Source organism: Plectropomus leopardus, chromosome 9 (genome assembly GCF_008729295.1).
Source record: "Plectropomus leopardus isolate mb chromosome 9, YSFRI_Pleo_2.0, whole genome shotgun sequence".
Taxonomy (NCBI): domain Eukaryota; kingdom Metazoa; phylum Chordata; class Actinopteri; order Perciformes; family Serranidae; genus Plectropomus; species Plectropomus leopardus.
The window spans coordinates 12075136-12092079 of NC_056471.1; the positions used below are offsets into that span (position 1 = coordinate 12075136).

General features: G+C 39.3%; 1 protein-coding gene across 2 annotated transcripts in view; it reads right to left on the bottom strand.

Moving 5' to 3' along the window:
* Nucleotides 1-16944, bottom strand: part of ctnna1 (catenin (cadherin-associated protein), alpha 1) — an 88855-nt gene that overhangs the window by 19226 nt on the left and 52685 nt on the right. For both annotated transcript variants that reach the window (XM_042493563.1, XM_042493562.1), the window contains exons 10-15: nucleotides 15439-15531; nucleotides 13898-14054; nucleotides 12979-13179; nucleotides 9736-9887; nucleotides 6187-6297; nucleotides 3368-3549 (exon numbers count right to left, since the gene is read on the bottom strand). In XM_042493563.1, coding sequence (XP_042349497.1) covers nucleotides 3368-3549; nucleotides 6187-6297; nucleotides 9736-9887; nucleotides 12979-13179; nucleotides 13898-14054; nucleotides 15439-15531 — 896 coding nt within the window. The remainder of the gene's footprint in view (nucleotides 1-3367; nucleotides 3550-6186; nucleotides 6298-9735; nucleotides 9888-12978; nucleotides 13180-13897; nucleotides 14055-15438; nucleotides 15532-16944) is intronic.

Here is a 16944-nt window from a genome sequence, read left to right on the forward strand (position 1 = left end):
GCTATGGTGCATTTCAAATACACATTTCATATGGAAAAACCTTGGCTGCCGATGATGTCTGACTATGAAACGACATTCCAAATCGAAAACAGCTGTTTTTACAAGATGATTAAGGTGACTCATTTGTTATTAACTCCTGGATGAAATATGCAGGAGATAAGAGGATTGTTGGTTTTTTTTTTTATGGTTTTAAAATGCAGTCATCGCCTATAAAAATACCTTGTCAGGCATCCAATTCCATGAGTTGTCCACAAGTTACCATTCTCTTAAAGGGATAGTTCACATCAAAATCACATATTTTTATTCTTACCTGTACTGCTATTTATCAATGTAGTTGTTTTGGTGTGAGTTGCTGAGTGTTGGAGATATTGTTCGTGCATCTCCTGTAGTTGCCAGATCTAGTCAGGTAGAAAAAAAATAGTCCCTACATGAAACTGCTTAAAACAAGATCTGTGGATTGTCTGAGTTACCAGGTCTTGATTTCTGGAGACATTGCTGTTGAGTTTTTCAATTGTGTCTGTTGGCGTCTCTACAGCGGGTATCTTCAACACTGGCAACTTACACCGAAACAAATCTGATTGATTTATAGCACTATAGGTTAGAGGAAATATGTGTATTTTTATTTTTTATTTTGGAGTAACTGTCCCTTTAAGCCTTATGAGTAAATCCGCCATTTAGTGTTTATGTATTTTGCTTTCAAGGTAAGCTGCAACATTTTAGCAAAAACAACTGATGTTCAGTAACAAACACAATCCCTTTTGATTTGTAAAAACAGCCCAAACCAGTTTTGATACAGACAGCTCAGTACTTAAAAGCAATCTATGCTGTGATTCTCAAAAATGTAGTCACAATTTTTTTTTCTACCAGTCTAGCTTTGCTGTTTTTGCTTGGAAACGTCCAATAGAACAAACATAAACTACATTTGGAATCATGCAAATTGAATATATTAACTTGATAAACAGCAATGCTCGGCCAGTAATGGTGCAAATGGAGAAAATGTTTTCCAGTAAAGGCAGCATGCATAAACCTTCAGTGGGCTGTTTTCCTTTTTGGAGAGATCTTTTTCATTTGAATTCCTTGGGTCTGCTTTATATTGTAAAACTGTGAGAGAGGCAGCCTTTATGTTGATATAAAGATGCCACTGCAATCAATAACCTCTTAAAATATATACACAGCTGACGCCATCTAATAAAGAAACATGGATGGCTCTCTGCGATGGAAGCAGCGCCATTTGCATTCCATTTACATGCGTGTCTACTGTGGATGTAACGTAAAAAGGCAGCAATAATTTTTTTTTTCTTGGTCCCATGGAGGAAAAAGCAACAAATAAAAAATTGCAGGGTTTCTGTGTGACCTCAGTCAGATCGCTGGCTGTGTTGGTATTTGAAACTCTGCTGCAGCTTTGCAGTATTGTACTTCTTTGGCCGAGGAGACGGGATCTTTGACCCATTCAGAAGATGAAGATAGAGAGGCAGCATTTCGTCGTCATTACGGATGTGACTCAGAGTAAGGCACAAAATGTCCTCTGAGTAATTCACTTGAAAATTTGAAAAAGGCACAGTCATACAAATACAGTCAGGCGCAAATACAGTCAGCTAGTCGAAGTGTCTCCTCACATCCTCCACGCACACCACCACATGAATGCACTCACACTGTGTGAGCTAGACAATCACGCAGAGATGGAAACGCTGTCCAGGCCTAATCAGAAAGTGTCAATATCACCACATCCAGTGACAAACTTCACTGTCATGTACACACATGCATTCACACCATCATTGACACAACTACTGAGATAGTATACATATATATATATATATATATAAAAAAAAAGAAATCCTATATATCCTTCAAGGTATGTCAATATTTTTGTTTTTAACGGTCCAGTATATACACGATTTAGTGGATATTTTGGCAGAAATGAAATAAAATATTGGTATTTTTTCATTAGATTCGAATCAAAACATACAAAGATTGCCATTTTGCACTGCCATGTTTCTACAGTAGCCCAGAAAGGACAAATCAAACACGAGCTCTAGATGGGGCCATTTACGTTTTCCTAACAGCTGCAGTTGCACAAAGCCCATCTGTGATGAGCAGATTTTTAACATGGTAATGCTATATTCAGTGCTTTTACCAGTTTAAATCACCGGGTCCTTTTGTTCTGGTGAGGAGTTAAGTCAGCTTTCAGTAAAAACATACTGAACAATAAAATATGAAAGAATTCTTACCGGCAAAAGTTTCAGCTGGTTGAAATCTGCAATCCTCACCACTAAATCTCACACACTGTTCCTTTAAGAGGTTATGGACAGCACTTAGTAAAACAAACATTTTAAAATATGAGAAATCATTACATAAATGTTGTCTGGACAAGAGTGATGATTAATTCAGGAGTGTCAAATCGATTTCAATCCTCCTTTTTCTCTTGGCGTTGGTGCCATCCTTTCGTTTACATTTGGATCACTGATGCTATAAAACTTATGTGACGTTGATTAAATTCAAATACATTTTTCATCTCTCTCAAGTAGTTGTTTACACTGTCAAGATTTGCCAAACAACAGCTTTTCTGCAGAAATCAATACTTCTGAAATATGAAACAAGTGTCTAAGTTTCCAGCAAATACCCTGCTTGTAACCACAGACACACTGATTTTTAGTGGAGACATTTGTTGCAGCCATGTTTACTGCAAATAGGTTTCATACTATTTCACAACACATCAGGATTCCCGAGATTTCTTTGTTTTTTTGTTTCAACCATTTCTCTTCCACCTTTATTGTCTCAAAAAATACTGACAGGTTTGAATATGGCATCCTTATAGCAGCTCTGCTGAGTGAATCTGTCCATTTAAAATTTACAGTGCACACCCAGCTTTATTCGTGTACCAGGGAGGGAGATTTGATGCACTGCTTATGGTTGTGCATATGAAGATTAGCCAAGGAGGGAAAAATAATCAAGAAGAAAATCCTACCTACAGTGCTGCTTAAGGAAAATGAAGAGCGTTGATGCATGAACAGTAGTGTTAAACTGGGTGCATAGTATTGTGCAGATATGAGCAAACGTTGGGAAACAAATGCAGGCTTATTTGGTAATTGTATTTGGCTTAGCTTAAACATACATTCAGTCTTGGAGGCATTTTGCTTGAATTGCACGACTTTAGAATATTAATGTGAGTATGGTAAGATGACATATGCATATTGGCCCCTGTGACAGAGACTACAAACTTAAATTGTGCAGCCATACTACTAACCATTCATTCTGATGTTTTCTGAAGCCAGAAAAACATCCACAAATACAGAACACGCCATCATTTGCATCATTTGGGGGAGAAAAATAGCTCTGGGCATGAGCCAAGCTGTTAGTCCAAGCTCACCTGGTGAAGTCTGTCATCTCCATCATGATCATGCACATCTGCTTAGCCAACACAATGATGTCATTGCCGCTGTCATCCCACTTGGACACCTCAGCGTCCAGCTTGCTCTTCTCTTCCTGGAAGCTAGCCACCTGTTCGGCAATCTTCGCCTTCTGCTCCTGGGGCAACTGTGCCATGATGGCCTGGAGGAGGAATTATGGAAAGCGTTGAGAGTTAGCACACTAGACCTCAACATACTTTTACTGAGGCCATTTCTGTCTGCAGGGTATTTTGTTTTACATCATCTCCAATGGTTTCCATAGATGCACGCTTTTTTTTTTTTCCCCAGGCAAGAGGATGGTCTTGTTTGAGATCAAGGCAGAGGACCACTGTTGTACTATAGTGCACTACACTATTGTTTTCCTTGTTTAACTTGCATTCTCAAATTTTTTACCAGGTGTAAATGATCGCGGTACTCCCTGGTCACTTTATTAGGTATACCTATACAATCTACAGAAATTGCCATTTTTCAAGCGCCCATATTAATAAATAAAAATATAATAATAATTACAAAAAAACAAACAAACAAAAAAACACACTTGAGATAGAACTCAGGGAGAAAAAGGAAAAAAACATACACAATGGTAAACGAACCGTCGCATATTGACGCATATCAGAGCTGCATTCAGTCGAAAACCACAAAAAATAAATTTGTCGCTATGTTACATAACGTGGAAGGTTATCCATGCAATATTACTGTACTAATTTCATTACACAACAAAATTTCATGACTTCTCCAAAATATTCAATGATTTTTACTAATTTCATGACCTTTCAAGGCCTGGATAATAAGATTGGAAATTCCATGACTTGCCGGGTTTTCCATGACTCTGGGAACCCTGTCACAATGTGCAGATTTTGTTAAAACCTTCTGAGAAGTGTTCGATGTAATGTTTATTACTGTGGCTGTAGTTGCTGGTGTTGTGCTGGACTGCATTATACATATTTCATTGTAAAGGCAGAATTCAGAGCTGAGCTGCTGTATTGGACTGCATTATATTTTACAGGTGTACCTGAAAAAGGGGGCACTGAGAATACATTTATTAGGACAGTCACTTGTTTTTTTAGTTTTAGTGTGCAATTTTAGCCATTAAATATATAATAAGCATATGGTATTGAAGTCTCAAGACAGAAATAAATGACTCCATGTATTGGTTCTTGTCTTCCCTGTAAATAAATGTCATCACCACCAGTGCTCTAAGACGGACATTTCCTTGATTGGCCGCAGTTAAGTGGAGAATGTAATTTTTTTAACTACAAAAGCTGGGTTCAAAATGAGGTTCACAGCCACTAAGTAATATTAGGTGACATCCTCTGGAAAAAATATACATTTATTGAACTCTGTGCCTCTGGCCACTGTAGAAGATCAATATAAGGGCATTTGTTTAGCAGTACTTAATATCATGTGCAAATGTGTTTAGCACTATCTCTAGATATCCTCTTGGGCATGACGGTTAAAGGGCAGTTTCCAAACAGGCAATCAGACATTCAATGAATGGGCTCTTGAGGCCAAAGTGGGCAGACGCTTAAGAGCAGGAAATCGAATATCATCGCAAGAGCGTTCATCTATTACTGGTAAATAGGACTCTCTCTCTCTCAAGTCACCGAAGCTTTAATACAGCTGTTCAGTCCAGCCCAAAGATGAAAAGCCCCTACCTAAAAAACAACAACAAAAAAAGAAAATAAAAACAAAACAGCCAGATAATCTTCGGTGAACAAAACAAAAACTGCATAGAGATTTCTCCATCATAAGGGATAATAATTAGGCAGATTAATTGATTACTTTGTATTTTTTAAACACTTAAATTCAACTCTTCTATGAAGAGGACAAACAATAGCAGACCTATTTTCTAATGAGAGTCTTTTTGGCTTGAAAAATCTGAACATTCAACATCAACCTCCAACACAAATTGACTGATTCAGACTAGGAAATTATATGTGCCGAAGGATAACAAAAAACAAATGGCACACATAATAGAAATTTAAAAAAAATTTAAAACTGTACTTTCTTGTAGATACTATGAGTTATAACAGAACAGCATGAATTACACTGAAGGAGGGAAGACATCATGGACAGATCAACAGTCTGTTACAGGACTAAAGGCTAGAGTTTCTTCTGAAGACTTGGACTCACTTCACGCCTTTAGATTTTCGGAAACAAATATTTTCACCAGAGAAAATGAGACCCAGTTGTAAACGAGAGTTGTATGCGGAAAAACTTGGGTCACATTAGTTATGGTGGCGTCAAGCCTACTGTGCGTGGCCCATTAACAGTAAATATGGGGGTGGAGTGTTTGAAAGAAAAAACAGTGTCTCTGACATTAACATGAGCATACTGTTACAAATGCACCATTAATTCATCTTCTAGCATTTTTAGAAAATGTGTAAAATCATTTTAAAGCCACAGCCTTGCAAAAGGAGATATCAAATCTCTTTTGATTATGTGGTATTTTGAACTTTATTTTATTGTACAAGGCAAATGATTAAATCTTTCCTCTAATAAATTGTCAAACAATGGCACATTAACTTAAATGGCAAAATTCAGCTCCATAAATGAGGCACAACTGCTTAAGTCAATATTTAACCTGTTTCGTGGGGCAATAGCCAATACAATCTCCTGTGGAATATTCAAAAAAGCTGAAATGTCTTTCTTTGCACATATCTCACATTTTCATCAGGTGTTGTTGATGCCATTTGACAACTACAGATTTAAAAGGCAGGAGATCAGACTAAGAAATGTCTGTTAATACTACAAGAAGTGATATCTTGTGACATCTTACCCGTGCACTCTGGCCGGCGATGAGCTGGTCATCCTCTGTCTGCACGCTGGTCCTGCTGCGAACATCAAAGTCTTCGGTCTCAAAGTCAGAGTCGTCCAACTCCTCTGGAGTCTGTAATGGATCAACAGAGAGGGAGAAAGGGGCAAAGGAGGAGAGAAGAGAGGTGGGGAGAAAAACAAGGGGAAAAAAGGTTAGAAAAGGCAGTTAGTTGTAAGGGGAGAACATAAAATAATATTGGCATACCACAGCCTTTTGAGCACTATCAAATAACCGACCTGCTTACTATCTATGAGAAATGCCTTGACGCTGCCAGCCAGGGCAGCTTCAGATAAATGTCTTCCTCTCCATGGCTTGGTAGACTGTTAACTCTAAATGAATTTGTAAATCAAGTGTAATGTGCTGCCTGTGCATTTTGAGAGGGAAAATGAAGGTACAAGCTGGTATGAAACATATTGGGAGCAAAATGCTTCAGCATCCCATCTGTCGCTGCTATCTGCAAGTGAGGCATGAGTTGTGCTCTTCAAGAGTGTTGCTACTTCATCTCTGATTGTTCACCTCTTCCTCAGCTTTGAGTGCAAAACAAGCCACGAGCAGCAAACATTTTTCCATAAATATTAATATTCAAAAGAATGTATATCTCAACAGGTCACGCTTAAGGCAAAATACAATACTGATTGACGGGAAAATGTATTTGGTGGCGATATGGGCACAAGGGAAGATGATGTGGACAGATAAAGGTGCATTATCACGCCTGTGCCGCTACTTGTGCTTATCCAGCTGTCTCAATACCACCCTTCTGTAATGGATTTGGAGCCCTCATGTCTAAAAATAGCTGAAGGTCTCTGAACAACCTTACACTGCTTTATGAAATGTAGAGATGCTCTTGTTCTCGGGGGAATAGGGGTATGGTTTCAGATACAAAGCTGTAGTGACTCATAGGCATCTCTTTCAACCCAGACAATGCTGCTCAGTGGGGCAGAGATATCACCTGCTGTGGCCTGTGCAACAGATAACCTGTGAATGTGGGAGGCTCAGAAATGATGGCTCATGGTGGGCACCCAATGGGACACTACTGGAGAGAAGTGACAACGACAGCCTGCCGTTTAATTAAAAGAGGTTTTGTTAAGGTAGTGCTCTTGACACAGCAAACGAAATTTGAATACTTGTTTCATGCTGTGGCAAAATATTAGTCAATATTTAATTTTGTAATGTCCAGACTCTACACTGTCTGAGAGCTGAAATAATCAAATCCACCTGTATCGCCTCTGTGTGGCACGTATGACAACATGCTGTCTGATGTTCGATAGCTGAGAGCAGACAGGGAGAGAGCTGAAATTACAGTATTGTGACAACAGAAAAAAGTAGATGTTATCTAGTACTTTTTTGCCTGCTTTCGATGTGGACAGGACAGTCCAACAGTAAAATTGCCCTTTGCAATTCTTTTTGTGACATTCTTCTTATAGCATCTGCAAGTAGAGCGGGCTTTTTTTTAAGGACAGAGCCAACAAAATCACCTTGGGCCGTGACGCACTGCACAAATCATAAGGTAACGACAGCTGCCCCCTGTATCTCGCTGTCAGCAGCTCCCTGACTTTGAGACAGTTTGATGTCTGGGAGGCATATTCTCTGATGTCCCTGTAGGTGGAGAGAGGGCTCTGTCCGCCTGTCAAATATCCGAGGGATGTCCAACATAGGCTGCCTGTGCACCACTTACAGAGGTTAAAGACTTGTCTATCCTAAGCTGCCCCAACCACACACTTGTCTCTTCTGATTTACAGAGTGGGCTACTGTGTGTACAGGCTGGTGCGTGTGCGTTTGTGTGTGTGTGTGGACGTATCCTCTAGAGAAGTTGTCTCATAGTGCTCAACTCAGCTGATAAGGAATATTTCATATTTCTTTGGACTTGGAGCAGAATATGCCCAGTTTCACATGTAAACTGTTCTTCTGAGTGACAGTTCAGCTGAGCAAACGGTTCTTCTAGATTGAAATTATTGTTTTTGATACACTTGTCTAATCTTATTACAAACAACAGCAATTAGGAGTAAGCTTAAGTAGACTGCTGTGCAGATGCTGCTGGAAATTCCATAACTATCCAGTGAAGCAGCTGAGGCACTTTCTGCTGAATAAACACCATAAATGTGATGATTACCTCATGCGCCTGATCAAGAAATCCTGGCAATCCCCATGGGGAACTGCATAATTTTACTTTCAAGATAATGCATGACATTTAAGTTGACTCTTATCATGTGCTCACAGTTAAGAATGGCAGGAGAAACCTGGCAGATTAATTATAAGTAAACAAGATTTTTCACAAATTCTCTGTTATTTTCAACACGCATGCACACACCTATACACACACATATACACACCAGGTAGTGTGCAGCCCGCCCCACAGGCCCAATGTTAACAGCTTAATCAATCTGGATAACAAGAGTGGAGCTGGGGCAGATGGAAAGTGAACGTAGTTCTCTGGCTCACAGTCCAACTCAAGAATGCTAATTAAAACCTCCGTCTTAAATCAATTGCTTATTATAATGCAAATACTGCATAATGGTCCCTCTCTCATTTGGTTCTTGTCTGTCTGAGCAGCATTATTCATGGGAGCCCAGGCACAGTTTTGGAGCACCACTGTCAACACAAAATGTGCTGTCAAGACTAATGATTCCAATTCAAAAGACTAAAGTGTTGAAAATAATGGAAGATGGCATAATACAACCAACCAGCACATTGTATCTCAACGTAGTAAATACATAATTAGGTACTGCTACACATGAGGCGCGGTTTAAACAAACCCACTTCTTAATATACACAAAATCTCATTTGGCAGTGTTGAGTAGTTAAACTAGTTATAGTATAAAGCCTTAAGAACTATCCATTTCTTTTTTATAACTGAGGCGGGTTTTGTTGTTAGCTCGTTGTCAGTCAATTAGGTACCCAACTACCATCTGTCTCAGTTATAGTTCTACTCAAGCAAAGGCCATTAACCCACAGACAACTAGGGCTGCTGTTGCACTGGATTGCAAGTCTGGTCAATTAGGTCTGCTCTTGCATGAGACAAGTTAATCACTGGCTTCTAGGACTGCACGCACATACAGTTTCTTACATACCATTAAAATACAGCATCTGGTGCACACACCCATGACCATATAGTATATATAATTACATTACATTACACTACAATAACCAAGGACTCTCACAATGCTGTGGATTAGAGTACTTCTGTTTAAATGTTTTAAATTAAACTACATCAAACTGATGCTGTCCATGGTGAATGGATTTCAACCTTTACCAGAGCTTGTGTGGTTTTCAGGGAGTTACAGCTTCTTAATGTGGCCAAAGGCAAACCTTTCTTTACATGTGAAAACATCCTGAAGTGGAACAGCATTTATTTACTCCTGACAGTTTCAACCGTGTCCAATGCTCTAGTAAGGAAAAGGTTGCACTGTTCAGATTTAATACAGAACAGAGAACAAAGCATATTTGTTTTGAGCTCATGGCCCTCTGAAAATCAAGTCTGCTGCAGGAGCAGAGGAAAACAGTGGGACTTACTCTGATCATGAGGACGGCCTTGCGAATGTCGCGGATGCCATCATACACCAGACGGGATGCGTCAATGAACTCGTTCTCATCCACGGGTTGTGAGGGGTTTGCACTCAAGGCCTCCACTGCAGACTCCACTTGCTCTGTGAACCGTGGCATGACTGTCGAAGGTAAGACGAAGGGTGGGAAGAAGAGGGGAGAGAAAAACAATATTGATGAAGATTCACTTCAGAAAACACAAAGAGAAGAGAAGCGCATAGCCAGAGTAAGCATGGTATAAAAGAACAGACAACAAACGCATACTTCGAGTGAGGGATGGAACGTGTTATATCACAAGAATATTTGATAAAAAGTGAACAGAGAGCGAGCTACGTGTTGAAAAAAAAGTGTCCGGCTACCACCTCCAACACAAACACAGTCTGTTAGTATGTGAGAGAACTTATAAGAGGAGCATGCCTCTGCTCAGCTTTCTTACTACTCCCTATCTGTGCAATTCTTCCTGAAATTGCAGGTGATCAAAAGCTACTTGACATAAACCATCTCCACAATCAGTCTACTGAGGAAATGATATTTGAGATCATTCTAGATGATCCCTTCAAAGATACTAGTAAGGCCTCCTTGTGTTTTGACAGGAAAAAAACCTCTTAGTGTGCCAGTGAAGATAGTGGCCTTTGAATGATACATTAAAAAGTGTAGTCATTATGTTCAGCTGTGACAGTTGGAATTTTGCAATGTTGGTCTGCTTACTTACTGCCTTCTTGGGTTGCATGAGAAATAGCGAACAAAATGCTCAAGGGAACAGATTCCAGATTTAGCATAAAAGAGTTTTCCAACAGAAGGTTTCACAAAGCTCTCCCAGCAGGCTTGTACTTTGCCCCATTGACAATAAAATAACAGCTCCAGAGGGCTCTTCAGCACATCTGCATTAACAGTATTTCAAATTCACTATTTAGGATTCAGCTGGGCCTTCATGGGAGAGGCATGCATGTCAGGATGCAGATGTGGAGGCCAAGAGCAGCAGGAGCAAGAAATAAAAAAAGAGGATTTGGTTTGTGCTTGCAGAGCACATAAAACCTGCAGGCTTCTGTGTGGAAATGATGTTAAAAAGGAAACAGAAAATCTGGTAGTGCTGTGATTGTTACCATCACAGCGTTCACTTTCCTCAACCCAATTACTGATGAGTCTTTCAATTCATTTCACACTAAAGGACAATGAGCAGCAACAATGCATTGCCATTTTTGTCAAATGTACAGCTAATGAACTCCACTTTCTTTCAGTCACATCTTTTCTCTCAGTAGCACAATCCTAATACCAAACACATCACAATATACATAACACCACATTATGTTTTTTTAAATGGAAGCCTGAAGACATCTTATGATTTTTTTCACTGCAATATTTTGTATTCAGTCAGCCATCTAATTAAGACAAAGATTGTTTTTGTATTCTTCTACTGTGTTGTGACATATAGTCCTTCTTTGGATTTTTTAATGTAATTAGCTTTTTACAACTAGGACTCTAAATAAATGCAGAAGTTATTTTTACTTTAAATGTATGACAAATGAAAGGTGAAAGGTGTTTGATGTTGAGTCAGAAAGCATTTGAACCTATGAAATAACATACTGACTGTCAAAATACCATTTCGTTTGATATTCTTTCGATGCAAGTCACTGAAATTATGGGTATGGGTATACTTGGGGTCAACCCAAGTATACCCATAAAAAAACTTGGAATTTTGGCCTGGTTACATGCACAAATACTCATCTTTATTTGTCACAAAGATGACAGTGCATGTCAGAGCAGAAAGTCCACATTAAAGAGCTGCTCTGTTGAGCTTGAACCTGAATCCCATCACTTTATTGTGGTGCTGACATGAGAAAATCTGACAAAAAGTCTCATGGCAGTCTATGCCTCCAGAGCTCACAGAAAAAATCCTGCCTGAGCTACAGCTTGCATTTCCTGAGTTTTAATGGGCCCACCCTCGAGAGGACCAAACCGTTTCCAAATCTGACAACCAACAAATCGTTCTGCCATCTTGTTAGCTTGCTACTGATGGAAGCTAACACAGCTCACACAAACTGGCTGATAATGATATAGCACAGAAAATGGACAAAAACAACTCGCTGATATAACTTGGGTTAAGATATTCAGGGCTATCTGACAACTGAACAGTGCCGGCTGTGCAGATTAGTGGTGTCAGTTGAGTCAGGGTGTTTGGATCTCACAATTCAGCATTCATAATAAATACAGTAAAGTCTGAAAACAAGTCTTAACTTCACTGAACAGAAAACTTCACTTTCCAAGCCACCTCTGGAGGTATCTGAAAAATATTTTGCTTTTTTGAAAATGCCAATAGCATTCACAGTTGAAACACTCACTGGAAAGAAATAAAAAAGCTATAACTAAGGCTTAAAAATGCAAAAAATACTCTCTTATAGCCAGACCAAACTTTACAACAATTCAAAGAAAGAACAAAACTGGCATGCCTTATTGCATGATCCAAATCTTCATCAAAACTTGCCATTTTCAGGTTGGCCTCTTACTCAATGAGTAAAGCATCCACCCCATGTAGGCTAAGTCCTTTGCAGCGGCGCAGGTTCAATTCCAACCTGCTGCCTTTTGCCATGTCTTATCCCCACTCTCTCTCCCCCTTTTCCTGTCACTCTCTAGCTGTACTGTAATAAAGGCAGTAAAAGCCCCCAAAAGTATGTTAACAAAACAAAAAACTTCCAATTTGCAGTGTGTGGGTGGTTAGCTCAAAGGCTGTTGTTGATGCTGTTTCCCATAGGATAGTGGTACACAAAACCACACCCAACCCGAGGCAAATGGGTTCAGATAACTTGACACATGCTGAATTCATAATGAACAATAAACTAGAAAAAAAAACTCAAAGAAGGTTGTGTGTGTTTACAATGCCCGCATCACTTACACGGGCCCTTTAAGAAGAGATAAGAAATCAGGTAGGACACTACACTATATTCTAGTGTCATATATATAAAGTTACATGAATATAAAACACAGCCTCTATTTTCTAATGTATCCATGAATTTTCTAGCGCATGTGCAGTGTTAAAATAATAAAACAATTTAGACAGGACAAAACATGCTACAATGACTCAAAAGTAATCCAGAGGTGTCAAAGTACAAGTTGCAATCATCAGATTTCTCTACAATAGTCCAATTATCGAAGTGTATGTAAATGCAGTGTTTTGACTGTTCTTTGGCTCATTAAATAATCCACTTTTTGCAGTACCTGTGTCAGTAAGAAGCTTGGTTGCCTCCAAGACCTTCTCTGTGTAGATTCCGGGTTCATAGTTGTCCATTTCAGAAGTGACCACATGGACGACTCTGGCAGCACGGCCTCGAATAGCCCCAGCAGTGCGATCCAAACCATCAACATCTTTCTCCTGCAGAGCGATGACACACTTATTCACATCCTCCAGGATGTGGTTCTCTGGGGACAGAAAACAATGTTGCAGTTAGTGGTGTTTACTTTGTATTACTCTAACACTTTAATCCAAACATGCCATCAGCCTGCCTCGATGTAAAGAGATCAGTCAGGAAGTTTAACTAAGGATAGTATTTTCATTTTTTTTCATACAAGACATGCTTTAATCAAAGATAGAACATGTTTATATGAGTAATATTGAGAAAAAGCACAGTCAGGAAATCCTCAGCCTTCATTCTGTGTTTGCACAGACCTCAAATTAAGAGGGCCACTGGGAAGCTCTAGTATAGGGCGGGGAGGGCTGAAGACAAATTCTCACACTGCTTATTAACAGGGAGCCTGTAAAATGCAAATGTCCACTGTGTAAATTATAGTCTGTCCTTGGCTGGAGGTGAGAGAAGTCACTCTGCTTAATGCTTAACGAGAACTCTTTAAGGCTATGCTCGACAAACCATTTGTGCGCTTTAACACACGTGACAGGATGTCAATTTCAGACGTAGTGCTGCTGATGCTTCAGTGCTTTCCTCTGTAGAGCCCAATCAGCCTCTGTATGTATGGCTCTCATCAGAAAAGACTAATACCACAGATACTTTACAGCCATTTTACATCCTCTTAAGAATCGTCTTAAGTGCTCTTTGCAAATTTATCTTAACCAAAAGCGCTGTCTAGCAATCAACAGTGCATTATTTTCACATTTTAAAAAATTCTTTTGAGCAACACTCACCAGAAACACAAAGGAAGTCATCAATGGATGTTATATCGTCAACAGCATCGGTGAGGACTCGGACCTGCTTCTCCCACTGCTCCTTGAACAAATCCATATTGTCCTGGGCCACCTTACTGTTGGGCTTGGCAGCAAGGGCCAACGCTGCATTAATCACCTGTAATCACCCAATTACAGCCATTAAAGCTCCATTACAGCATAGCCCTCAGCCACAACATTAGCATAGGTTGATTGCGCGAAGCCCCCCGCTCTCCTACCCCAATGTTGGGACTGCAGCATGAAGCCAATTCATTCCTGGGAGTGATTATAGACACTGAGTGTTTTGAGGGATTGAATAAAATAAAACTAATAGCTGCTTGTTTTTGGGGAAGAAACATCTGTGAATATCAAAGCTCAGGATGAATGGGAGTCATTAGATGAGATTAAAAGGAGCGGTGGCAGCACAGTGGAGAGGGCTGGCAACACTCAGAGGTACAGATGAGGGACTGGTAGATAAAATGGTAAGTGGTATGAAAAGATGGGCTCAATGGAGGACACATGGACAACACGACTTGAAGTTTTGCCTATATTTACTCCTTTATCTACCACAGTATGTGTGGAACACAAACCACAGAGTTGGATCAAGCCATTTGCAATTTTGACATGTTTAATTATGTATCTAAACAAGGGTTGTCAAAGGTTAACTGTTTATCGTTAATAGTAAAGGATATTACACGTCAATCTATAGGTTGACTATACTACTCTTCAGTTTACTGCACTGCACACCAACCAGGTGTGGTAGGAGCTAGCTAGTAGCGCCCCTCATTCAGTGATTACCACTAGTAACACCATCCTGACCCAACAATGTTGCAGTAGGAACATTGTGCCAGACCCTTGCGTTACATTTGGCATGGTTGAATGTTCCAAACATGAAAAACCTTTGGGAAACCAGTGGGGGATGATGTCCTTGTTGCTGGCAGCTCATTACTAAATATGCCACCCTGTGTGGCATGTTTGTGACTCTTTTCCATATTCTATTTAATTTTATTATTGTTAAAAATGAACACACTGTGAGAAGAAAGACAACACCCACACACAGTTTTGTGTCAAGTTCACTCCACCACCTCTAACACAAATGCAAAATCACAGTGAAAGATATTAGACTGCAGTGTATTCACACCACCCTGATTCAAAAGATAAGAAATCGAGGTCTATTATTTGCATCATGCTCTTTCTACATTTATTCAATTACCCAATTAAGATGCTTATATGTCAACTGCAAAAATTAAATATTTCCTAATCTGGTTATTAAATAATTAACATGATGTAAGTACTCCTGACAAGTTTAAGTCTTTATGTCAAAATCATGAATTGAGAAAATTAAAAAACAAACACATCAGAGCTGCAACTTTAATTATACTCTGCAAAAAGTGAGGCCACTATGCGTATGAACTCATTTTAAACTCCCAGCTCCCAATGCTAGTATTAAAAGCTAATGTGGAAGCCTCTCAAAGAGGTGCACAGTGAGCTGGGTGGAAGTTGGGGGTAAAACAAACAGGTACCTGGGGGCAAAGAGTTTCCAGCTGAGATGCTGCCATGCGAACCAGCTTCACTCCCTCTTCGTTGTTGGAAATGGAGCATGCCAAGTTGGCCACCTAAACACAAAACACACACACACACACATCTCTTTTTTTAGCCACAGACAAGAACTCCGACAGACTCTTATTTGGAGAGAAACAAAGAAAGCATAATTAAACTTTGAGAAGAATCCCTAACCCAGGCTACCATAATGAACTTATCTATCAGAAATGGAGCAGCTCTGCAATACAACTGGTCCCCGTGGAATACAAACCCACTGCTGAGGATTAATTTATAAAGCTGCTAAAATGATACAATACGAGAGCACAGAGTGGGGAAAGGAGAAGCAGGAGGGAAAACAAAAGCTAAGCCGTTGTGTAAAAAGATAAAATACAAGTTTTGTATTTTTTCCCCTCAAAAGATAGTACATTGCTCCAAATGTAAATGTAAGTTGTAGCTGGTGACTCAAGGTCGTGGTTATTCTGTGACTAAATCAGGAGGCTGCGAGATTGCCATTACACTCCTGGATCAGAGAGGCAAATATTCCTGACACTTTCAAAAACGAGTGAGAACGGGAGTGCTGAGCTAAGCAAGTCTTCCCTGCAGCTGCCAACATTTATGGTTTGTGAGTATATTTTCTTGTATTGATCAACAAATCAAGCTTTCCCACAATTATTTCTAAATATTCTTGCAACTCCCAGAGTAACATTATGCATCTACTCATATTCACAAAAATTTAGGTCAGAGACTTTAAAGATTCCCATTTGTTGGTTGGGATGTGCTGGCAACAATCCTGAAACAGAATGCCTGGGATGCGAGAAACTGTGCCAGAGTGGGATTATCCAATGGACGGAAAATGTGCTGAAACATAATCAATTACAAAGGCAAAAAAAACACAACTCTTGATTGTGCTACAGCAGGAACAAGCACCGAAAGGTTTTTTTTTTTTTATCTTTTAACAACCTGGGTCTTATTTTTGGAGTTTTGGCCATTACTCACTAATCTAATTAATGAGATCTGGGTCACACAGCAACATTAGTAGGGTGAATATTGGGAATGCATCAGTTGTGAAATTCTGGGCCAATATCAATGTTAAAATAGCAATATGGCCAATACAGATACTGGTGTATTTTTGTCTGTTTTTTTTTTTTCCATTTTACTTTTTTTGTCATGTATTCCCCCATTGGAGACAGGGAAACAAAAAAATCTAAACTATTAAAAATTACTCATTCAGACCTTCAGTACATTGCCTTTGTACAAGCACAAATTCAATACTACACTTTACTGAAGCAACCTTAAGTATATCCTACTGTCCCATGAAATATGTTTTTTTTTTTAATTTTCAAAAATAACTGCTTCAAAGGCCTTTTTACAACATACATCATTATTTTCTCTCTTTATCTTTATTTATGTAAGTTTCTCCCCAAAAACTAAATTTATCAAGATAACATTTGAAATCATCATGAGACTGTTGTAATTTTCTTTCTCTC